At 38.0% G+C, this 25,255-nt stretch overlaps 1 protein-coding gene across 3 annotated transcripts; it reads left to right on the forward strand.

Moving 5' to 3' along the window:
- Window positions 1–1,792: 1,792 nt before the first annotated feature.
- LOC139936506 (uncharacterized) lies at window positions 1,793–24,023 on the forward strand. 3 transcript variants are annotated; one of them, XM_071931342.1, is made up of 15 exons: window positions 1,793–1,911; window positions 4,956–5,050; window positions 5,574–5,785; window positions 7,197–7,342; window positions 8,654–8,745; window positions 9,488–9,628; window positions 11,008–11,112; window positions 14,183–14,280; window positions 14,894–15,032; window positions 15,544–15,636; window positions 15,908–17,248; window positions 17,598–17,839; window positions 18,790–18,936; window positions 19,568–19,726; window positions 20,781–24,023. In XM_071931342.1, exons 2-15 carry the CDS (start codon window positions 5,002–5,004, stop codon window positions 21,657–21,659), a joined length of 3,843 nt encoding a protein of 1,280 aa, XP_071787443.1. In that variant the 5' UTR covers window positions 1,793–1,911; window positions 4,956–5,001; the 3' UTR covers window positions 21,660–24,023. The 3 variants fall into 3 exon arrangements, with proteins under 3 accessions (XP_071787443.1, XP_071787447.1, XP_071787455.1); XM_071931346.1 differs by having other exon boundaries at window positions 1,793–1,901; XM_071931354.1 differs by lacking the exons at window positions 1,793–1,911; window positions 4,956–5,050; window positions 7,197–7,342 and having other exon boundaries at window positions 5,668–5,785.
- The last annotated feature ends 1,232 nt before the right edge of the window (window positions 24,024–25,255 follow it).

The raw sequence follows: 25,255 nt of genomic DNA on the forward strand, positions 1-25,255 counted from the left end.
TATGATATTGGTCTGAGTAGAGTGGCGCAAGGGTCCACTCTGCGACACCATTGATGTACTTTTTGAATTTTATCTTTTCATATGTATCTATACGACAGAAGCAATGTTTGACTTAAGTTTCAAGTCAGTACATCATTGCAATTTATGTATTTCATTGTTTCAGCTCATTCAACTGGAACCAGTGACAGAGAGAGAGATTTATTTTTGTTTAAACAAATTGTTTCAAAACTTTAAGATTTAAGTTTGAATTTGTTTCTTTAAAATCCAGATGTCAATGTTTGACTTTGAGCCTGAAAAAAAAACTTTAAAAATGTTTGTATTCCAAAAGCTTTAACATTCCAAAAACTTTAACATTTTCTGTAGCCTTGCTCAAGGCAGTCGCATTATTCGCTCCGAAAAGACGCAGCCGTAAACCCACCCGCCGTATACCCTGTGCATGGTGTGTGCGATCAAACCGAATGACCAACCCGTATACACACTGTCACATCGCACGAATACTGTTCACACGAGTCATCGCACTCGTACACCACTAACCGCATGCGGATAGTGTACGGGGGCATCGTGTCGTGCGATGTTAACGCACAGTGAATACGGGTGGGTTTTACGCTCAGTGAATACGGGTGGGTTTTTATACAGCGGCGGTCTTTTTTCGGAGTGAATAATTCGACTGCCTTGAGCAAGGCTACATTTTCTTATTCAAAAAACTTCAACATTATTGGAAAACATAGCTAAAAACTACAAAAAATTACTGACAAGTATATATAACAATCTCACTTGGGCTTGTACATACCAAAAACAACTCAACTCAAAGACTGAAACTTAAACCAAAAACTTTAACATTTCCACTGAGTGCGGACGGCCGGACGGACGGACAGACGGACGGACGGACAAAATCTGTGTTCAGAGGTTCGCATACTGCTAAAGCAGCTCGCCAAATATAACAAATTATGTGAAAATTTAGACTCAATTGGTCTTCGGAGTCGGGAGAAAATAACGGGAAAAACCCACCTTGTTTTCGCACGTTTCGCCGTGTCATGACATATTGTGTTTAAAATAATCCGTTGTTTTAATGTTTACTCAAAAAGTAAACCATTCACGGAATAATATTTCAAGAGAAGTCTTTCACCATTACCTTCTGTAAACTCAGTAAGTTATTTCTAAGTCTGTGAACTTTTATTTATTTTTTCTTTTCCGAAAAGTGTCCAATGGCTTTGATCCCTTTGTGTGTCCTCAAAATACTTTCTCCCCTCATTTGTGTGTTCTCTGTACACTGTCTTCCTCTAAGGTACAATCATGGACAGATAACAACAATGCAATTATATAATCTACCCAGTACTCCTCTGAATTCCTGTGTGTCACCCCTTCCTCTTTCCTGTTTAGAGTTGTTGTAATTGCTGTTAAGGCTAATGCTATTGGAGACAATTCCCGCCGCCCGAGCTCTCCCCGTTCAGAAACAAGGATCAAATTGGTGAAAGAGGCCTACTTCCATCCATCCCTGATTATTTTCCATTTTGTTTTGGGCTCCCCTCTCCGGCGTCCTAGACCGTTTTCTAGATCTTTCGATTGTCGAGTTGCCCGACCTGTCAATTGTAGTGATTATGAAGGTCGAGTTGCCATCCCGCCCCGAAGGACGGGTTGTCCAAACTATACAAATACACGCTAGTTTGGTAGTTTGACTCTCCGGCGTGATCTCCAGTATCTAGTCAGAGGCCGGTCGTTTATTCACACATGCACGTATCTGAAGCGGTCAGGGTGACGAACTGTTTGGGAATTCCCCACTTTTCTCCCACCGGCGGGATGTTGCGACATATTTTATGAGGTCATTTTTCGTCAAATTCATTGTCGTAAACAGTTGTTTGTTATCTTCTTGGAAAATGGTAGAAGGAGTGTGCTTTAAGGAATTAAGTGGTGGTAAGGAATAGCCGGGTTTTGTCTTTGTTAATTGATATGTTTGTATTTTTAATGGTGATTTTTGTGATGATGCTTCATATTTAGTTACAATAGTCAATACACAGTTAATGAGTTATACTAGGCAGTTTCATCAAGTTGATTTTACGTGTACCAAAACACACACACACACAGCCCCGAAAAAAAAGAACGAAATATATTAAATCATAACTCACATTTTGTACAACTCACAACTATGAGACTTGACAGCAGGCAGGAGCATTCTCTCCCCGTGCTTGCATTTTAAAAATATTCGAAATCGGATGAATAGTTTCGGAGATATTGTAAAAAAAACAGAGCAACGGCAAAAAAACAGAAGCTTGGCCTGGCGTGCAGCGCCCGTTCGTTTGTGCATGACGTCAACTTTGAACCCCGTGGACAACGGATTTCGGAAATCTTCGGAAAGCGCCGAAGAAGCCCGAAGACGTTTTTTTTGCGATGCGGGAGCACATGTTTACACAAAATGAGATAACGATTACATCATCGTGTAGCCGATAAAATTCCGCACATCGTACAGCTAATCGCATAGCTTTTACCGTAAAAACCTATTTTTGTCGGCATTTTCCATTTTTTGAATCAAGATTTCTTCCAGAGACAATCATCAAAATTGAATGCGACTTTGTCAGTGCTATCTCCCATACTTTTAAGTTTAACTTGTGAAAATTTGGTGTAATTTGATTATGTTTTCTTCTCCCGCAGAAAGGTTTTGTTAGACCATTTCTTGCAAAGTTGTCCTAAATACGCATGATTGTACATGTATATCGTACTCGTACATCTTCGTGTTTCCGTGATGTGCCACCACAAGAGGGCGTGTGTTACAATAAGTTTGGTAGGTCGGGGCTCTAATAATAGAAAGCTGGAAAGCTGCCCGATCTTGTTTCTTTGATAATTTCTACGTTCTGAATTGATAATAACAGACTGCTCATCTTGAGTCAAAAGAAACTAGTATTGTTATATACTTTTAAAGGCCTATACTAATTGATTGTATATAGCCATTGGTTTTTAGAAATCGTCTTTGTAAATATAACAAAAATAATCGATGTATACCAATGCCTTCATCCTCAAGTTTTTTAAAGATTGTTCTAAATTTTTACTGTGTTAATGCTACAATTTTAAATCAAAGGATCAACTGATCTTAAATTAAAGGAAACACCAGTCATAAACTCTTTAATTTTATTCCATTCTGGTTAATTTAATAATGCTATTTGTCGACATAATTAATAAAGAATATTCACACAAACACCTGCAAAACTTAACACATATTTAATTTTAAGTTAACAATTTCCCTCACGATGCCGCTCCTCAGTTTGATTCACAAAATATCACTTTTTGCCGTTCATAAAAACTCATACTAGCGCCTCAAAGCAGTTTGTAAACCTCCCCATTGATAGAGGGCGCTCGCCTAGTGTGCGCCCTCTATTGCCATAGGCTGTGCATTAAACTTGGCCGTGGCCGATATGAAGAAAAACATAAGAATTGAACTTGAACACGGGTACGTTTTTTTCACGATCCACGCTCATTAAAAACGGTATATCTCTGCAACCAAACATCCGATTTCAAAATTTTAAATTGATTTTTACTTCTAAGAATACACCTTAACAGACCACATCTTGTCAGAGAAAAAATCACCTGCATTAAATTTGACTGAAACAGCCTAGTTATACATGGAGCATCAACACAAAAAGTCATGATGATCATATGAATGATGCCATGATTATCGTTTGCACAAACATGACACAGATGGGAAAAGTTTCCCAAATGAATGAACTCGAGGCTTGCAACTAGAACTAGCCCACCCTGTTGAGCTGTTAATGATGGCTCTCTTTTCACAACATCGGTCTCATCCAATACAACATCCTTGGAACACCAGCTGTCATTTTTGTACATCTCCTCTGGGTGTTTTCCAAAGCTTGTGCATCTTTCTTGAAGAGACTATTTCAGACTGGTGTGGCATACTCTAGATGAGGTTTAACTTTACTCTCGTAGATGTATGAACATCTCAGCATCGATTCAAAGCATCCTTCAAAAAACACATTGTCTCCCATTATGTAACATAGTTGTGATTCTGTCATTATTTTGGTTTAGTTCTATCGTCGTGGCCGTCTTGTGGTATTTGTATTGTTTGTTTGTTTGGTTTTGTTTGAGGTGTTAGTTTGAGGTGTTTGTTTGTCTTGTTGGGTGTTTTGTTTTTGCGTTTCGTTTATCCGTCTCGTTTTGATGTTATTGTTGTTACTATACGCATTGTTTTATAATTTAAATGATCTTATTACCTTCCTTTGTTTTGTAAAGGCATCCCAGCTTACAAGCTTTGCTTTAATGGGCCATGCCTCCATACAGTTTTCAGTATTGTAACATCCTATTGTTTGTATTTGTATATTGTGTTTGTATGGAAATAAATGTTGATTGATTGATTGATGTGTTAATGCCCTCTTTAACATGCCTGCCATTCTATTGCCTTGTTGACTTGTTTACTGACATGAGAACAGAAATTCAACTGTGAGTCAAAAACCTTCCCAAGATCACTTTCTTCCTCCAGTTCTCCAGCTTGTGCTCTTCTCCATCTTTGGTCATGTTATATTCAAACTGTGTATTCTTCCTTCCTAAATGCATGACTTACTACTTTTCGGCATTTAAAGACAGCTGCTTAGTTTGGATCATGCACAGAGGTCGTCCAGATCTTTTTTGAAGACGTCTTGATTATCCGCATCTGTGACATTATTATACAAACTTTGTGTCATCAGCAAAGACTTTTTATAGGTTACACTGTGTCCTCTCGTGCATGTGGTTTTAATACATATGAGGAACAGGATTGGCCCTAGAACGCTACCTTGGGGGATTCCACTCAACACTTGGGACCATTCGGACCAAAATGGAGAGTGATTGTCGCAACTAGAAAATTGGCACAACAGCAAACATTTTTGTCCTAAATAAAAGTAAGTCTGTCCATGACTGCAGGCAATGTTTTGTTAATTTGATTGTTTTTATTTATTTTGACATTATTATTATAGGGAACAACAAACTAAAGTGAGATAGAACTTCTTGAGTTGAAGCACAATGGCGGTCTTGCTACATAAATCATGGGAGCATCCTTCGCCATCCGTTGGTAGGCTAAGTGTAGTTTTGATAGCTTGGGGTTCAGACAACTCTACAGTTGACCGAATCGACTTGAGACAGCTTTGCATTGAAGACAACTCCACGGTCACACAACTCAACTATTTGCCAACTCGACTACACATTTAAGACAAATTGAAGTACAATGACAATAAGGCCTCCACTTCCTATTGTCTGACCGAGTTGTTTGAACTGTCGAATGGTCTTGAGTTGACATTTACATTTCTGTTATATTCTCTAAATTCTGGTAGCTTTTAGTCAGAAAAAATGTCCTCATCTGGCAGCCATTTTCTCATGCATTGTGACCTAAAATAATTAATTTCATCGTAATAACCCTGATCGGCATGTTGTTTTTGACATAATTGTAACCATCGATGCCCCATCAAGGTCAGGTGCCCCCCCCCCTCCACAAATGGGTGCATGGTACAGACACTAAGGTCAGGTGCCCCCCCCCCCCCACATACTTTCAAGAAAGTTTCGCTTAGTGGTCAATTTGAATTCTCCTTTTCCGGCAGGTACAAGTACCAAGCGCAAATCTAAATACAACATAGAGATGTCTGCTATGAAGAAACGACGACCGAACGCCAAGTCTTACACTGTCGACATCTATGAGCAACCAAGGTCAAAGGGGGTTTCTTTTCTGAATCAGCATCAGATGCCATCTTCGTCAACGTATATTGTGGGGGAAAGGAGTAAAGCACAGGTCCAGACTGATCCAAGCTTGTTGGTAAGTGGTGTACCACCTCAAATCTCTAAAGCCCTGTTCGCATTGGACTTATAGGCAGTGGACACTATTGGTAATTACTCAAAATAATTATTAGCATAAAACCTTACTTGGTGACGAGCAATAGGGAGAGGTTGATGGTATTAAACATTGTGAGAAACGGCTCCCTCTGAAGTGCCATAGTTTTCGAGAAAGAAGTAACTTTCCACGAATTTGATTTTGAGACCTCGGATTTCGTGTGACATTATTATCTCACAAGTTCGACGACCGATTGAGCTCAAATTTTGACAGGTTTGTTATTTTATGCATTTGTTGAGATACACCAACTGTGAAGGCTAGTCTTTGACAATTACCAATAAATTACCAATAGTGTCCACTGCCTTCAATTTGGGTAAACTAACCGAGCCAACGGGTAACTTACCCATTTTAAGTCCAATGCGAACAGCCCAGGAAGTTTTCCTCCCAGGTAACTTACCCGACCCGAATGGGTAGTTTAACCGAGCCAAATGTGCCCAGGAAGATTTACCAGGTCAGTTTAACCGAGCCAGAAAGTTCAAGGCGAACGCGACGACTTGGGTTAAATCTCCCATCCGTCCGTGACCCGAAAAGCTGACATGTTTGTCATGGAAGAATAAGATTTTCATTATTATTCAATGTTACGCAGGGGGCCAGCTCGGTTAGTTTACCCACAGTCCCGGTTAGTTTACCCGAGTCAAATAAATCCAAGCGCGGATGGTGGGAAAGTTAACCCGTCGGAATGTGACCCAGCGTCATGGTTAAGTTACCTTAAATATTAATCCAGTGCGAAAACGGCTTTACTCTGTAGAAAGTTTCCAGCATAAAGAAAGATGGTGAATGTACATGAGCATGGACTAAAGTTGCATAATGCTGACTCCTATCTTACATGACACAAGGCATGACATTGGTTCAGTGCAAAACACTTAAATATTATTACTGCGCCATTCGGATTGGACTTAAAGCCGTGCGTCCCATGTGTTCTGTAAGGCACGTAGAAGAACCCGGGACATTTATTGTATAGAGAAGGGGTTCGCCGCGGTGTTCCTGGCTGGTTTTATTGGCTGCATATTGTGCACTAATACATGGTGCAATGTAATGGAAAAATTGTCTCATACCGGGTACCTACTTCAAAAAGGTAGCTCACATATCTTGCTTGAAAACTATTAACATGCTGCGAGCCTCACTGAGTAACAAATTCAAGCACTATATAAGATTCCACTATTATTGTTATTATTATGTCAGATGCAAATGTTTCCATAAGACATTTTGAGATATGATGGACACATTACTTTAACGCTGTAAGGTTTGGGTAAATCTTTCTGTATACACCCAAACCACACAGTGCACCCCTATAGTGCAAGTGTAAACTTTATAATAAGAACTTGTATGATTTTAGCTGTCCAACTTTCGTGGAACTGTCAAGTTAGTCTGGTACCTGGTTGAGGATGATGTCAGATGTCTCCATCCTTACATTTTGGAAGGGGATGATTGTGTTGAAGGAGTCTGTACCAAGACCATCAAGGCCAAAGGAGAAGTCATAAGGTGAGCAGTTTTACGAACTGGATGTTTACGTTTGGCCCTTGTTGATGTTGTTTGCTGTTGGAAAATGCTGTTCTGGATGTTTACGTTTGGCCCTTGTTGATGTTGTTTGCTGTTGGAAAATGCTGTTCTTTCTCCAGAAGATGATTAGAGCATACTGATTGAAACGTCAAGTTGAAACCAACATGTTTTTTTCAGAACCACCCCAACTCATTTAGAGATAGTCGTTAAACAGTGTTACCGCAAACCTTTCCATATCTGTTGTTGTCACTCAAGCAAGCCCGAAACACTGCCTCAGCTGGGGGGAGGGGTGTACTTGGGATTGGACTACATTAAAAATGGGAGAGGAGAAACCGGTCATTGGGGAAAATAATAATAATGAAAACTTATAAAGGCGCACAAATCCATAAAAGTGCTCATGGCGCTAAAATGATGAGGGCTCTTTTGGGAACGCACAGCTTGGGCGCGGGCTTCAACTTGAGATCCGCCTGCCTGTTTAAAGCCTGTGGTAAGGAACAAACACATCTTCTAGATAACTGACAGAGGTTAAGTTCAAGTCCAAGCCCAAGCCATGTTTTTGAAAAGGATTTAGGATATTTTATTATAGTGTTGAAATATAGTACTCATTATGCACTCGTACTGTTCCTGAAGTGCACTAATACCTGTACCCATTTTCACACATTAACATGTGATCAAATTGATAATATTACTAAAATGTTTTGTGTAGATGTACTCAAATTATAAAAAAATCATACTTGTTGCACTCACACTAAAAGACTCGTACATGTACTCATGTTCACAAACTCAAACTTGTACTAAAGAAGTTCTTGTATTTATTAGCACTCAATGTCATTTCTGCTATATAGTGTTGTTGTTTTTCACACCCACAATCTTGAGATTTCCTAACTCCTGAAGGTTCATTATTGCTAAAAGTTTGGTAAATCTTATGAAAAATATTTGTCAAACTACAACCAGGGCCCAATTTCATGGCTCTGCCTACCGCCAAATTCTGCGCTTACTATCACGATTCCCCGCTTGACATGCTAGTGCCGAATTACTGCGCTAGCCTTGTAAGCGTTGAATACCTAGTAATGTGGAGTGCACAAGCCAAAATTCGCCGCTAACCCGTGCCGTAAGCACAGAATTCCCTGCCTCTGTAAGCGCCGATTCTGTGCTTACGGTAAGCAGAGCCATGAAATTGGGCCCAGGTTGTCCTGCTGATGAAGATTGTAGTATCCATCGAAAATTATCTGTACGGAATATACCCCTTGTTGTGATCAAAAGTTAAAGATTAAATTATATTTTTCAAACTAGTTTTCCAGGATTGTCAATTCGCAAGGTGTCTTGGAGAGAAATGGAGAAGGTACTCTCAAAGCGAGTCGACCGTCTGAAGCAACTTGTACCAGGTAAGGGAAACTTGCTGTTTAACAAGGTAACTTCCTTCTCTTTATTGAACGCGCATACCTTTTTGTTAAAATAAATGGTTTGCTTATAAAAGCAGGACAGTTCTTTTCAGAACTGAGAAGTCTCCCGAACCTCCGATTATCTACTCCACGGCAGTAGAATAAAGCAAGACAGTTCCCTAAGAACAACTGTACCTGGCAAGTAGATACACACATGGTGTTACTGCAAACCAAATATATATTGAAAGTAGATTTTCAGCCATATTGCTTTTATATTTCCAAACACACACACACCAACATATGTTTGTTGACCCCATAATTCAAGGACACAGGCCCATAACCTAAATTTTTGATTGATTGATCGATTGATTGATTGATTGATTGATTTATTTGTTAAAAATGTTCATTTTTAGCCTCCCCTGTTGTGCAGTGACCTGGTGGGTGATGGAATTTTTTTTTAAATGAATGCTCTATTCCGTTATGTTTTTTATGTTTCGAGCAGACTGTTTTTTTTTTTTTTTGGGGGGGGGGGATTTTTGTAGACTTTTTTTTTATTTATATATTTTTTTTTGGGGGGTGGGGGTGGGAGGGGATTTTGGGGGGCGTCCTACCCCCCCCCCCCCCCCCCCCGCCTCAAAATAAATAAACAAAATAAAATAAAATAAATCTCCACCATCCCATCACTCCAGACCAAGAGGAGGACTTTCAGGATTTTAAATTTGAATTGCATTGCCTTCTGTTTCAGAGATGGGGTTTAGAATGAAGAGTCTTGGGGATTACAACCTAAGGTCAGTCAAGATCTGCTTCCAAGCCCTGCCTCAAGATGTCGACCATGACTACGCCATCATCCTTAAACCTGTCATGACAAGAAAAATTTCAAGTACAGGTAAAGACATTGGTGTGATACAACTTGTAGGGTGATATTTCACCAAACAATAAGATTCATCCCTCAAGAGGATTTGTCAATATTATCATCATAATGGAGATGTCTGTGTGTGTGTGTGTGTGTGTGTGTACAGCAAACAGGCGTTGCTCAGTGGCTACAATTTGTTCATTTTGTTCACTCTTCATTTCCATTGTTCAGCATTTTGAGTGGTTGGTAAACCTGGTTCAATCCAATACCAACCATCTTCAGGTCATGAGAAAGTTGGTTAGGTTTGCATAAGTGCTCCACCTCTTCGATAGGGTTCTGTAGTTCTCTTGTCCAGGAGAACTGAGAGAGTCGCGCCTAGATGCGTGTCTAATCAGTTGTAAACTCTGCTTGTGTATAGTTGTTGATGCTGGTGAGACATTGCTTCGGTGTTAAAGGGACACGTTGCCTTGGATGGGGCGAGTTGTATTTGAAAAGCGATTAAAACCACTTGTCATGAAAAGTGTATGGTTATTAAAGATGTTTTAAAAGTAGAATTATGATGATCCACGCAAATATTGCACGGTTTCCATAGTTTTGCATACTAACACGAACGGCCATTTTATTGAGTCAACATTTTGACTCCACAAATTGGCGTGCTGTGTTAGTTCACAATGTTAAAGGAAAACCGTGCAGTTTCGAGGCATGCATTTAACAAACAGTTTCAAACGCTTTCCATAGACCAACTTGCCTGATCCAAGGCAACGTGTCCCTTTAAAGTTCAGGATTGGTGATTCGTTCAGGGTATCTATTTTTGAGTGCCTATTATAGCAAAGCCTGATGGGACGCATCTTTGGTTTTCTCAAGTGTTTCTGTGTGGGTCCAGCTGGCCCCACTATAGAAAAGAGCACAGACTTGATGCATGAAGTGAACAGTTTGACCTTCAGGTTATAGCTTGCTGAACAGGTCCATACCTGTCATCGTAGTGATGTGTAGTACTGTGGCGTTACACTTTGCTTAGCAAATAAGATTTACACGGAACCGAACCCATGAACTTTGATGTAGCACATTTAATTTCCCTACCAACAAAAATTACCTGTGGTATAAATGCACAAATTGTTAATGGCTTCACGTTTTGAGCCTAGCAAAGTTTTTTTAACCACAATTTGTGTCAGATGATGTGTAAATCCATCAAATTTTCAAATGTAAAAAGTTTGCTGTTACTTACAATGACCCCTTGAACGACTTGAAACGCACTTACACAAACCTATCCTGCTTGCCATTTCGGGATTCAAAATGTACTCAGAGGAACTGACTCTGCGCTTTGTGTGGAGATGCTTTTGGCAGTGTGGAAGAGCTTAATATGGATAAATTATAAACCTGGTTTTTAAAGTGTTGATTTGTTTTGCTTTCAGATCCTTTCCCACTGAGCGATCCTAGAATAATGTCAATAAGTGAGTGTAAAGGAACGGTTCACGGCAATACTGAAGTCACTCTGCAAGTCTCCAACTTGAAAACTGGTAAGCAAAACTAGTAAGCCAAAATGCATTTATTTGGATAGGGTAGTGAATGATACATTTAGGAGAACACTTCAAAATACTGTGAATAACACTTTATCATAGTAAAGTTGCTTTTAATTTTGTTCGTTTGGCAGTTCACGTACGTTTCACGAGTCCATTTAGTTTTGCGCATGCGCGAACTTTGTTGCATTGAAAAAGGTCAACAAACCGTCATGAATATGCAAGAACATTGCTCTTCTAAAGCCAATTAAGTATCGGTGTTGTGACCTATGTACATCAGTTAGGATGATTGATACATACTTTTGACCTCTTTCACTTGTTATAAATCTTATTTAAACTTAAAAATACTAATATGTTAGTGGAAATTTCATAGTTACAAAAAACCCATACGGTACACCCCAATACACGAATACGCTAAATATAGGATTACTGAGACATATATTTACAAATGGGAAGTTTTCTCGACCAAAAATGTATTTCTAATTTGTTGCAGAGCCTATTCAACGACTATTTCATGTACAACAAGTATTGCTCAAAATATTTTTTTTCGAGTTGCATGCTCTCAAAGTTTGACATAATTCCCAATCCGTTTTGTGTACTAATTATTGTCTGCTCCAAAAATCGTCATAAAAATTTTAAAAATAATTCGAGTAAAAGGAACAATCGATACAATAAGGTAAAAGTGTTTGTTCTTATATTGTGCTATAAAGCTCCGACATGAAAACTTTAGAAATAAAGTTATACGTCTGCAAATGTTGACATTTTGTCGTCCTAAATTACTTATGATTTAGCACAGCATAGCAACCGTAATGTCGTGAGATTTTATTCAGCACGACAGATTTATCCTCAATTTACTTTTTTAACAGTATTTAAATATAATTTTAAACAAAATAAATTTACAAGAATGCGTGACACTTTTGAAAAACAGTGTTAAAAATGGACTGAAAGTCCATTGTTTACACGTGCGTGGCTTGGGTTGTCAAGATCAAACAGTCGTCACTCGCAGTGGTAACAAACTCGCGCATGCGCAAAGTTGGAAAACAAAGTGACTGCACGTTGAATGGGGCTGGAACGTACGTGAGTTTCACATAAGATTTAAGAATACAAGTGTATACAAAAAGGATAACATTCTTTAAAACATTAAAGCTTCTCCTCATTGAACCCAAGTCTCGACACTCATGGGGTGACAGGTCTTTTTCTTCAGCCGCGCCACGCATCTGGAACTCTCTACCACTTAATCTTCGATCTTGTCTTTGTACTGCAAGATTCAAGTCTCTTCTCAAAACTTATCTTATGTCACAGGTTTTCAATGACTAATTTTGTCGTGTCAGTTTTTCTTTGTGTTGTGTTTTGTTTTTGTTTTGTTTTTGGTTTTACTGCGCCTTGAACACCCAGCAGGGTGGATATGTGCGCATTACAAGTCTTATTATTATTATTATTTATTATTATTAGTTAAAAGTACAAAGAAAATTTTAAAATACGTAAAAAGGGATACATCTAGATTTCTAAAAAGGGTCGGCAGTAAAAACTTGGAGTTATCAAGTACGAAGAAGACAAAAGAAAAGACATTGATATTCCAGATTTGTCAGGACTAACAAAAAAATACCAAGTTAAATTTATAATATGATTTGAGGCATTGCATGGTGAGGTATCGATTTATATTTGGTTTGAGGCATTGCATGGTGAGGTATCGATTTATATTTGGTTTGAGGCATTGCATGGTGAGGTATCGATTTATATTTGGTTTGAGGCATTGCATGGTGAGGTATCGATTTATATTTGGTTTGAGGCATTGCATGATGAGGTATCGATATATATTTGGTTTGAGGCATTGCATGGTGAGGTATCGATTTATATTTGGTTTGAGGCATTGCATGGTGAGGTATCGATTTATATTTGCTTTGAGGCATTGCATAGTGAGGTATCGATTTATATTTGGTTTGAGGCATTGCATGGTGAGGTATCGATTTATATTTGGTTTGAGGCATTGCATGGTGAGGTATCGATTTATATTTGGTTTGAGGCATTGCATGGTGAGGTATCGATTTATATTTGGTTTGAGGTAACACCATGTGTGTATCTACTTGCCAGGTAGAGTTTGTTCTTAGAGAACTGTCTTTCTTTATTCTACTACTGCGGAGTAGATTATCGGATGTTCGGGTGACTTCTCACTTCTGAAAAGAACTGTCCTGCTTTTTAACTACTACCCGGGCGGAAGGTATAGAAAATTGGCTGGGACTACTACTAGTAGAATAAAGATATACAGTTCTGTTAGAACAAACTCTACCTGGCAAGTAGATACACACATGGTGTTACCGCAAACCAAATAATATACATAATGTTCAAATAGAAACTGTTGCTGTTGTGGATAAAGTTAAATAATAAAAAAAGTCACAAAAGTTGTAAAAAATTATGACTCAGTTGATCGAAATTTTAACTCCAGTCCACTCCAGTCCGAGTCCTTCTGAGTCACCAAAATCATGACTCAATAGACCGTATTGAATAACCCCTTTGTTGCTATGAAAATCACAATCTTGTAGGGCAAACCGTATGCACGTACATCAATGAAGCAAGCACCACGCAGCGTTCTCAGTTTGATTTTTATGGCTGACATGTACGCACACACCCAAGTGTGTAAACACTTGCAATCGTGGACCCTCCTTTGTTCAACTCTTTGTGATAGCAAGTGTGGACCACAATGCTTGTCTTTGTGATAGCAACCGTGGACCTTTGTCCCTTTTTTAAAGGTTCCTGGTTTGAATGTGGATACCTACCAGTACCCACACACACACACGCTCACAGGCCCCATGTTGTAGGGCAGGTTTTTAAATGGTGACGTCATATTCAATACGGTCTATTTGAACTTGAGTCTGAGTCCTTCTGAGTCACCAAATACTTGTACCAATTTAAACTTGAGTGTACTTCAGTTCAATGGTGCATCTCGAAGACCCTCCACCACAGGTAATGAATACCCCCCCCCCACTCCCCACCCCCACAGAAGTGTTGTGAGGTTTACTGTCATTGAATTAAACTATATGCAAAGCTTTGAATACAAATATTTTGATTTCAGATGATGTTCTGGTGTTTTTCCATTGTGAGAGTAGTGAGCCAAGGAGCAGCTGGCAGGAATTTGCAGACGTCTTAAATTTCAGATGGACTAAACATAGGGTAGGGATTTAGTTTTTCTTTTTTTAACCTGTTTTTGAAAATGAAAGCCTTCTGTGTGCCATTGTGTGCCTGTATTGATTGTATGTATGGTGTTATTGGCGTCAGAACGTAAATTTATCGAAAAATAGAAGACTTTAATATTCGAGTAGTTTTCATATAATTTGATATGAGGAATATATTGTGTCATTAGTAGAAATGTGAGATATGTCTAGGTCTCTTTCTGTCATTGAAACTCATAAATGTTCTTTATGAAACGAGAGTTGTAATAATTAATGGTTTAATATTACCATCAATATGTTGTGCTGATGCAACGAGGTTGTATCTTCTCATGTTTGGTGAAAAAACAGATTTAAAATGTCTAGTTTAGGTGTCCCACTTAAAACAATAAGGATGAACACTCAAAGTCAATGGATCCCGAGATATGACGTTGCACGGGATGTGTTCGCACAATATACCACTTTGGGTTACAAGCTTGTTTCACCGACACAACTAATAATTTGAATTTCTGAGAAGCGCCTGATTTCAACATACGACGTCACATATTTTCAGCATTAGATGCCCCATGATTCATAGCCCTTACTGATTCTGTCCTTTCTGTACATGTCTTCTGCAGCAAGCTTCAATACTGATCCAGACTCCGCCATTTCCTGACCGCACCATTACAGAGCCAAAAACTGTGAATGTAAAGATCCGACTGAGGGACAATTCCTGTAGCAACACGGTCAACTACACATACACCCCTCCAATACAAGGTATGCTTTTGCCATCAAAACCTTTAAAAGTAAGGCCATTAAAGACACTGGACACCTTTGGTATTTGTCATAGACCAGTCTTCTCACTTAGTGTATCTCAACATGTGCACAAAATAACAAACCTGTAAAAAATTGAACTCATTTGGTGGTCGTAGTTGCGAGATAATAATGAAAGGAAAAAACACCCTTGTCACACGAAGTTGTGTGCTTTCAGATGCTTGATTTCGAGACCTCAAATTCTAAATCTGAGGTCTCGAATTCAAATTCAAAAAATATTACTTCTTTCTCATAAAACTACATTACTTCAGAGAGAGCCATTTCTCACAATCGATATCGTTTTATACTATCAACAAATCTCCATTGATCGTTAACAAGTAATTTTTTTATGCTAACAGTGATTACCAATAGTGCCCAGTGCCTTTAACTAGATAACATGTACATGTATATATAATTTGGTACTGTATTGTATCAAGCTAATTCCAAAGACATTTAAACTTTTTTGTTTCTTTAGGTGGGAATAGAATCCAGCGCAGAGTGAAGCAGAAAGAACCAATCTTTGTTAATTACTACAGCTGCCTTGGAGCTGTGACAAATGTATCCCCATGTAAGTTCATTTTCAAAACTGTTAACTTCATTTAATCAGTTAAATCAGTTAAATTTGTCTGTTTATGCTTGTCAAACTTTGTGTATTTTGTCAAATTTCTGTCAGATATGTCAAATAATCTTTAGTTAGCAAAGTTGTCTGCATTATAACAGATCTGTTTGTGCAAACATTTTTCTTGAGGCACATTTGCACAAATATTTTTCTTGGGGCACAATGTTTTGGGATGCAGTATGTTAAGGTACCAAAATTTTTCTTGTCATTTTTTTTTCAGTGGTACCAACAAGAGAATTGCATCAAGATGAAAAAAAGAGCACATCGGACGTGGATGAGTACCCAAGAATCGCAGGAATTGATATCAAACCAAAAAGGCAAACACTAAAGACACTCACAAAAAGGGAGGACAAAGATCCAAGGAAATCCTCATCTTTGTCAGTGCCTGCTGGACAATCCGTACAGGCGAGGACATTGGAAAGGTTGAATTCCAAGGAGGAGGTTGAGGAAGCAGATGGTAGAGTCGACCTTGATCATCTTAGTCGATACTTGTCTTTGACAAATCTCAATACACCAAAAGAGTCAGCTCCAAATGGACTACCATCTCATGAGTTTTACAGAGAGGAGCTTGAGGGTCAGTTGTCTATGGAGGCCAGTGGCGCCAGTAGTTCCAGAACCATAACAGAGGAGAACGTGATAGAAAACAGCCCCTTGTTATTGGAAGAAGGCTTCTATTCCCCAGGATTAGGATTCTGCAAAGAAGGAAATGTGACAGTAGTGCCTCATCCCATTTCACCTTCATCTTTGGGTAGATTTTCTGAACAAGAAGATGATTTCGCCAAAGAGCCTTCCCTCTCTGAGGGTGATTTTCTACTGCATTCAAACAGTTCCCATTTGTCAACTGTTTGTGACCAGAGAGAAGAAGCTTGCCCAGTCTGGGAACCAAACACAGATAGTGGTTTTCCAGTTACAAGAAGTGCCATCTCCACTGTGGTTGCACCTACATGTATCTCAGAACAGAGTGACTTAAGCATTTATATGGAGTCAACACCTTTAGATGGTTTAGAAAAGAAGAGGTGTATGTTTCATGCAGGGGAGGATAAGACAAGTATGTCAACAAGTCAAACCACTTCTCCAGAAGCTTTACATTCAACAGATGACCAGCAGGGAGCGGAGGGCAATCAAAACTTTGGGAGTAGCCAGCATGAAAATGAGAGTGCATCTGAAGGCGGAAACAGAGAAGGTGACGGTCATGATCACAAGGGTAATGATGAAGCAGAGGATCAGACATTCACAGAAGAGTTATGCCCTCCAAGAGCGACACAACGTATTGATCATAAAGGGGGCACCATCAGTCTAAATAAATGCGACGTCAGCTTAACGATCCCTCCAGGTGCTCTACCCGAGGGTCAGGAAGAGGAAATTGTGCTGAGTGTTGATTGGAATGATCGTCACATACCTCCACTGAACGGCACTGACATGAATGTGGCACCGATTGTCAACTGTTATCCAACTGGCCTGACGTTTCTGAAGCCAGTGACAATCAAGATTCCTCACTGTGCGATACTACCTGATCCTGAGAAGGTCAAGGCGACAGTTCATTGCAGTGAGACTGATGAAGGTTTGTTGACTTTCACATCCATTCAAAACATTCTCATTTTATTTACAAAAATATCTTTTGTGTCAATAGAGTTGTAGCATGTAACAGTCAAAATAAATAGATGTATAGAGGAATAATTATGGCAGATCTTTATTCAGCCCAAAGCTTTTTTTAGCGTTATAAAAGAAGTAGAAATAGACTGTGTAAGTCTTGTGCAGGTTTGAACTTCCTGGGACCAAGTTGGTCTGGACCAAGTTGGTCAAAACCATATTGAGTTTTACTTTCGGGCGATTATTTTTTTTCAAATACTTTGTATTAAAGGTTAATTCAGGTAGAATGAATTTCTTTTAAATGTTTCCTTCTATGACAGGGAAAGAGCCTGATTGGGAAAGACTGTCACAGGATGGCACCTCTGAGGTCCAGGTTGAATGCGGTAGTAGATACTTTCGCCTGCATACCCGTCATTTTACAAGTTTTAGCATCACGGTAAACAAAGTAGAAACCAGGGGCAAGGAAATCATGTTTGTTCCATTTGGAAAGGACTTGAACTCATTCGAGGATGACCAAGTGATCCGCTTGTACCTATACGACTTCTATGCAAGTAACTGGGAGGTAATTATTTCATTCTTACTCAAGATTTCTTTTTAAAACGCCAATGCAAATTCATCATAGGCTGAATTTCTCAAAGCTTCTTAATCTTAGAAGAAAGTGCATATAATTATATGCTAAGCATATTTTTTTGCAGGAAGCTATGACAAGCGACTGGCTTGTAACCAGTTTCTGCAGAGCAGCCCATTTATAATAGACCCCTTGCATAATGACGTCACATGCCCAAAAAGTGCCATCACTGAGGTCAATGAAGACCCATCATTGGCTAAAAGTTGTGCTTGGTGCATACTTGCTTGCAGGAACATTTCCATGGTTTGACCTTAGCGATGACGGCCAATCCAAGAGTTCTGTACAATGTTAACATTTTTGTGTTTAAAGGCACTGGACACGTTTGGTAATTGTCAAAGATCAGTCTTCTCACTTGGTGTATCCCAACATAAGCATAAAATAACAAACCTGTGAGAATTTGAGCTCAATTGGTCGTTGAAGTTCCGAGATAATAATGAAAGAAAAAAACACCCTTGTCACACGAAGTTGTGTGCGTTTAGATGGTTGATTTCGAGACCTCAAATTCTAAATCTGAGGTCTCAAAATCAAATTCGTAGAAAATTACTTCTTGTCGAAAACTATGGCACTTTAGAGGGAGCCGTTTCTCACAATGTTTTATACCATCAACCTCTCCCCATTACTCGTCACCAAGTAATGTTATATGCTAATAATTATTTTGAGTAATTTACCAATAGTGTCCACTGCCTTTAAACTAAATTTTGCCCTATGCTGTTAAAAGTTTTTAATGGTTACTCAAATGAGAAGAAAGATGTGTGATGATGGCTGATAATGTTGTCCATTTTCAAAAAAAGTACCATCAAATGTTTCTAGTTAAAAGAGGCTCAGAAGTAGTATTGTATCTGAATTGTGTGAAGACCTTCAGGTACCACTCTTGTCTTTAACAGAAAATACTGCAGCATGAGACGAATTTGGAAGGAAAGCAGTTGGATACACCAGTACCATATCAAGTACTTGAGCTCTACCAAGGCACTGTTGCTGTTGAAATGTTTCACAACACACCGGGCTGGGTGCTAGATTCTGACAATACAGTTGTAAGTCTAATAAGGAACACCATTTTCTCAAAACATGTCCTGGCCCCTGAAACATAAATGTTTTTAAGGATGTGTTCCTGAAGCAGCGCAAGCACCTCTTGTTTTGTTTACGTATTTTTATTGTGGTTGTGCAATATGAGCACAAACACCTCTTGGTATTGTTCTGTTGTTGGCTCTTTAGGTGTTCAAGCAATGTGAGCTCGAACACCTCTAGATTTTGTTTTTGTTTTTTTCTTGTCCATCTTCTTCTTCCAGTTCAAAAAAATTACCATTTGCTATTCGCTGCATCTCATTGAATTTGAAAATATGATGTCATAATTGGGAATATGATGGATCAAGACTTCAATCATTGATTATAAATCCCAAGTTTTGATTCTTGAATCTTGAATCATGAGACACGAACCATGCGGAATAAAACTCAATTCATAGAAGAGCAACACAAACACCTTAATTTTACAGCCACAAAAACTAAATTTCCATTTAATTCCTGTTTTTGTTTTCTTTCTTTTTTCTGATCGTAATTTTGCATTTTAGACCTCATTGTCTTGGTCTCACACCCTTACATTCTTATCTTGTGTCAGATTCGAACCTCAAAAATTTCATCAATATGCTCTTTGTTTTTCCCCTCCAGTCAATTTTGTTTCATACAATCTGGAACATTCGCTCCTGGAATAGATGCAAGTTCACATGGACCAACAAAACTGAAAATATGAAGTTCAGTTGCAAGATAAAGGTCAATCAGTCGCAGAATGATGTTGTATTGTCACTGGATATCGCAAATCATGTAAAGGTATAGCCTTATAACAAAGTCGTTGTGTTACTGCAAAAATTGTTGTATTTCCTATAATAGCACTAGAATTACGATAGGCACTAGTTTGAAATCGTCAAAATTTTGTATTTTGCTTGAAATAGCCTGAATGTGCACTCAAAACAAGTACGTGCCAAGGTACAACATTTTTGCCCATAGCATTTTCGTGCGAGGTACAACTTTTTTGCGCTGACACAACAAAATGTTAATTTGTAATTTCTATTGCTGTTATTTTAAAGTATTTGTGTTTTGAGGTGCTGCTGTTTACAGTTAATAATCTTTACAAGAATTTTTTATTTATTTTAAAGCACCAAAATGCCAATTTGAGTACTTCACAATGTAAGACGGCAAAGATGATTGTTATCTATTCACCCTATAATCCTATTGACCCAATTCACCTGACGCCATATAGAATAATCTTGGATGCGCCATATTGGTGGACAGTATCTCTATGCGTCATTCAGTAAATAGTGCGAAGTGCGCATTTTTAGATGACGCGGCGTTAACACGTAAACATAACTGCCAACAAAAATGGTGAGCGTACGACTGTCGCCGCGTGTGACGTGCGTGTAAGGGGTCAATACTTCTTTATATTTAAATCCATGCTCTTTAAGATCCAAACAGGAAGATTCAAAACATTGAAACCGAACAGTGACATTATGTTCAACAGGTAAATGTGTTTTAAAAGGAGAAGTCTTACAACCAGAAATTATATTATCTTGTTAATGAATGCATGTGGGACTGTTTTCATATTTAACTAGCCTGGTGTTTTGTAATTTAGTTTGGGCTAGGCCAACAATAACCAAATATTGCTGGCTATCCAATCCCAACATGCCCAGGTTTTCTCTAATGGCAATTTTGAACTTGTATGACGAAGCAATTACTATTTTTAATGGAACATTCAACAAAACTCACCATTATGTTCCATTAAGCTGTTTTAAACCACCCTTATTGGTTTGATATTTGAATTACTCCAGTGTTTTGTTTTGGCTTTCTTTATTTTATTAAGTGATTTCATACAAACATTTTGTTTCAGCTATCTCCCAAGTCAACTGAGCAGAGCAATTACCCAAGGCAGTTTTCTTCAATGCAGCCAGCACCATCAGGACCCCATCAGGGAGTAGCTGTGTTTAATAATGTACAGGGAAATATCTTCACAGATAGTCATAGTTTGGACTCTGGTTTCACTTTCAGTAGGATGCAAGAAAATGCACAACTCCAATTGATTCGTGATATGCCCGAAAAGATCATCAATTTTGCTTTGCGATGTCAACTGGGTTTTCTCCTGGACCCAAACCATGCACTTGGGAATGATTGGAGAATGTTTGCTGAACTAATTGACTATGGGAATCTAATTGACTATTTGAATGGTCAACAAGAATGCAAAAAATTGTTTTCTCCTACTCGTCATATCCTAGAATTAATGGAGCTAGAAAAAAAAATTAATTCACTTGATGACCTTGAGGAGCTCATGGAGCAATTAAAGAGGAAAGATGCAGTTGAAGCAGTAGCCAAAGCTAAACAGCAGAGGGGTCAACCAAATCCTTCGTCAACTACCTTGCCTGCACTGACAGGGGGACTAGCCGAACAGCCTGAAAAGCCCATGAGTACAGAAACCACACCCAGTCCAACAGATATCAACCAACCATTGTATGATGGTGGGCAATCATGTTATGAGTTTCAATTACACAATGATAGAGATGTTACTACCCAATCGGAGAGATGTAAACCTCCCACTGCTTCATCGGACCAGGAGACCACAACCTTGAACAGCCCATATACAGATTACACCCATGATAGTGATCATACACCATCAAATAACAATCATTGTAGCAGTGCTACTCGTAAGAAGTTGGATTTTAAAGATCCTGTTCAAGAAATTCAAGAAGAATTTGAAAATAAAATTGCACTTTAGACCTTTCTTGTATTAACAAACAATGACCAATACTTTGTTTGGGTAGCCTGAGTATCACAGGTTGCCCTTGTTTTTTAATAATAAAAAAATTTAATTCATAAATCAAATATGAATTCTTGGTTGTAGCTATTGTTGTGGGTACCACAACTTGTCAGTGATGTGGGTGATTTTAAACAATTTTTGTGTTAAATATTGTGATGTTTTGGGGTTGTTTTTTTTTTCTTTTTTCTTTTTTCACAATCACTGGTCAGCAAAACTTGTGGCTGTGATGGAGCAGAAGAAAGGTAATTGTATATAGTTTTATACGCATTGAATGGTTTTGGGATTTCCGACTATAGAAACTATAATTCATATTGACATCTTTTGTAGGGTTCTGGTGCCAGCTATATACGTGCAATATAACCATGGATTCAACTGCTGATTTGTGTACTTGTCTTGTCTCAACATTTAATTTAAATCAAGGGCTTATAACAAACATGACTGTACATTCCTTGTTCGGGAATATACTCCTGTGATTCTGGTTGGTTGGAGTAATTTGATGTACATTGATTTTTGGAATGTTCCGTTGCCATCAGAATACCGTACAGTTACTAGGTGAAGTGTGATTAGAAGTCATTTTGTATATTAGCTTTTAAGATTTGATAACAAATTAAGGCTTGTAAATGGTGCTTTCTTCTCTAAGTAATTAAAACTCATCTTGAGTACTATAATTGTAAATGTAAATAAAGAAGTGTTAGGTGATACAATTTTAACCTATTTTCTTAAAAAGTATTTTGTTTCATCGAAAATATGTGGTTTTGAGTCGCTTAATAGAATGATGTTAACAGAAAAACCTTACCATGTTTTCTCCATTTGAATTAAGACTAACACATTGACAGTCAAGAGATTTTTTTAAATTTCTATTATTATTTGTTTTACTTTTAAAGGCAAAGTATACTTTTGGTTTTTGGAACCACTTGATTTTTTAATCCCATATAAATGTAAATATTATACAATGAACCTAGCCTGTAAAATTTTATTTCAAAAGGTGGTAGCGTTTTGCGAGATATTGCCAAAAATCTGAAGCGGATACGTATGAAGAATAATTTGTAATTGGAATACACAATCTTAGAAACCTGTCATGCAGAAGCATTTCTCTTATTGAAATTTTTTTTAGTACTCTTTTCTCCATTCTCTAAAACCACATTCTTTTGAATCGAATCGTTTATGTATTATGAACAGCTGTAGCTCTTTTTACCATGTAAGTGTTTATAGTAATTAATTATTGGGGTAATTACCATAGGTATACCCTCCCTTCAATTTATGTTTTTAGAAACCACAAGGATTGTTTTCTCTCGAAAGCAACCATGAGTAATAATATCAAATTCTCTATATTGAACAACATTTGTAATAAGTATTGTTTGAAGCTTTGCATGGTGTGGATAAATAAGAAGAAACTATCAATAAATAGTAAATTTGTGAGTACAAGCATGTGTTCATCTTCCCACAAAAGAGATTTACACATGGTTGTAGCTGGAAGTTTACTATTTGCTTCTTCTTACACTTTGCGATGAGTATTTTCACTGCTAGGAGGCCAGTTTCTCGGTGTAAGAGCCAGCTTTACTGTATTAAACACCCTTGACTGTGGTCAGTACTTAGATTTGAGACCCTTTCTTTTATAGACTCTGCTGGTCTCGTGCATAATATTTGATTGTTGAAACCAAAGTGTGCAACTTGTTTTGTTCTTCATACTTTATAAAACAGTGGGGGTGCCTACAGAAATGTTTGAGTACACACAAGATATGCACCATCGGAACATGTAGTTTGGCACCAATTAGCTCTTCAGCACTCTGTAATGCTTCTGAACAACGTGATACACGCATATAAATTTGTATTACTGTCGACTCACAAACTGAAGATGGCTTTACTGGGCAGAAGTTTAAAGCTGATTGTGGTGTAATGGTATGTGCATCTGTCATTTAGGGGCATCAGAGTATAGGGTGAGTCAAAAAGAAGTTGACTGGGATCTATGATTTAAAAACAAAACAAAACAACGACAACTGACACTCAAAACCCCAGGGAAGTAAATTTAAAACAAGCATTCTTTCCCTCTTATCTTAAAAAACAAAAGAGTGAAACAAATTGTTCATTTCTAAGAGAAGTTATGCCTGTTTACTGAAAGCACTCATGTTTGTAGCTGTCCCTGGAATGTTAATGCTAGACTGAATCTAAACATTTGAGTAAGTAGCAAAGGGGTATAACAAGCAGTACATTTGCTTTGTCAAGTATTCTGTGGACAACTTGCAAAATTTTAGCTTTATTAAAATATACATAACTTCTCTAACAAGCAGGAGAGATTGCTTGTTTAATAGATGTTTAACTGAACTTTTGAGTGCCATTTGTTTGTTTGTTTGTTTGTTTTGAAAAACTTCACCAATCCCGGTCAGCTACTTTTTGAACCTGTTCTCAGTGGTAGCAACAGAACTACTATGGATTTATTAAATAATTTTACTATTGTTGGCCCTGGTAGACCTGGTAATTATATCATTTCAGTGATTAGGATTATTATTGGTCAGAGCATTTTCAGCTGTTTTTCAGGCCAAAAATAAATATGAATATGAGAACAAAATTTGTGACACACATGACAATAGTAATTTAAAAAAAGATTAATTTGCAGCAACAAGTACTTGTTGTATATGAAATTTATCTTTTTGGGTTGTTTCTTTAAAAATAAATCCAGTTGAACCCAGTTAACTGCCGTGTGGTCATTTGTTCAACTGGATAGTGACCAAACTCGTCCATTTTCCATACTAACCAACTGGTTTGGACTAGGTTTAACTGTGTACGTATTAAATTAGCTTTTTTTTCTTTCTTTTTTTCTGTCCATTTTGCATATTAAACCAACTGGTTTTAACTGTGTTTAACTAGTTTATTAACTGGTTTTCAACTAGTTCCAGTTAACACAGTTTAACTAGGTTCAACTGGAACTTTGACATGGGTTCAGAAATAATATAAGCAAGAAAGGATGGAAAGCGGGGGACTACTTATCTGAAAACATTAGTTTGTATTAAGTTTGTGTTCAAGAGGGTAGGGTTAAACACAACAACCAACAACGATGTCGTTCCCCTATGACAAATTGATCTATCTCAAATGGGATTTGACAACTGCCTCGGGCAATCTCTGAGTCTGAGTGTAGTTATATAGTGTAGGATAGCTTTAAAGGCAGTGGACACTATTGGTAATTACTCAAAATAATTATTAGCATAAAACCTTTCTTGGTGACGAGTAATGGGGAGAGGTTGATGGTATAAAACATTGTGAGAAATGGCTCCTTCTGAAGTGCCATAGTTTTCGAGAAAGAAGTAATTTCCAACGAATTTGATTTCGAGACCTCAAGTTTAGAACATGAGGTCTCGAAATCAACTATCTAAAACCACACAACTTCGTGTGACAAGGGTGTTTTTTCTTCCATTATTATCTCGCAACTTCAACGACCGATTGAGCTCAAATTTTCACAGGTTTGTTATTTTATGTATATAATGAGATACACCAAATGAGAAGACTGGTCTTTGACAATTACCAATAGTGTCCACTGTCTTTAAGACATCTCCTCTCAT

Source organism: Asterias amurensis, chromosome 1 (assembly GCF_032118995.1).
Source record: "Asterias amurensis chromosome 1, ASM3211899v1".
Classification (NCBI taxonomy): Eukaryota; Metazoa; Echinodermata; class Asteroidea; order Forcipulatida; family Asteriidae; genus Asterias; species Asterias amurensis.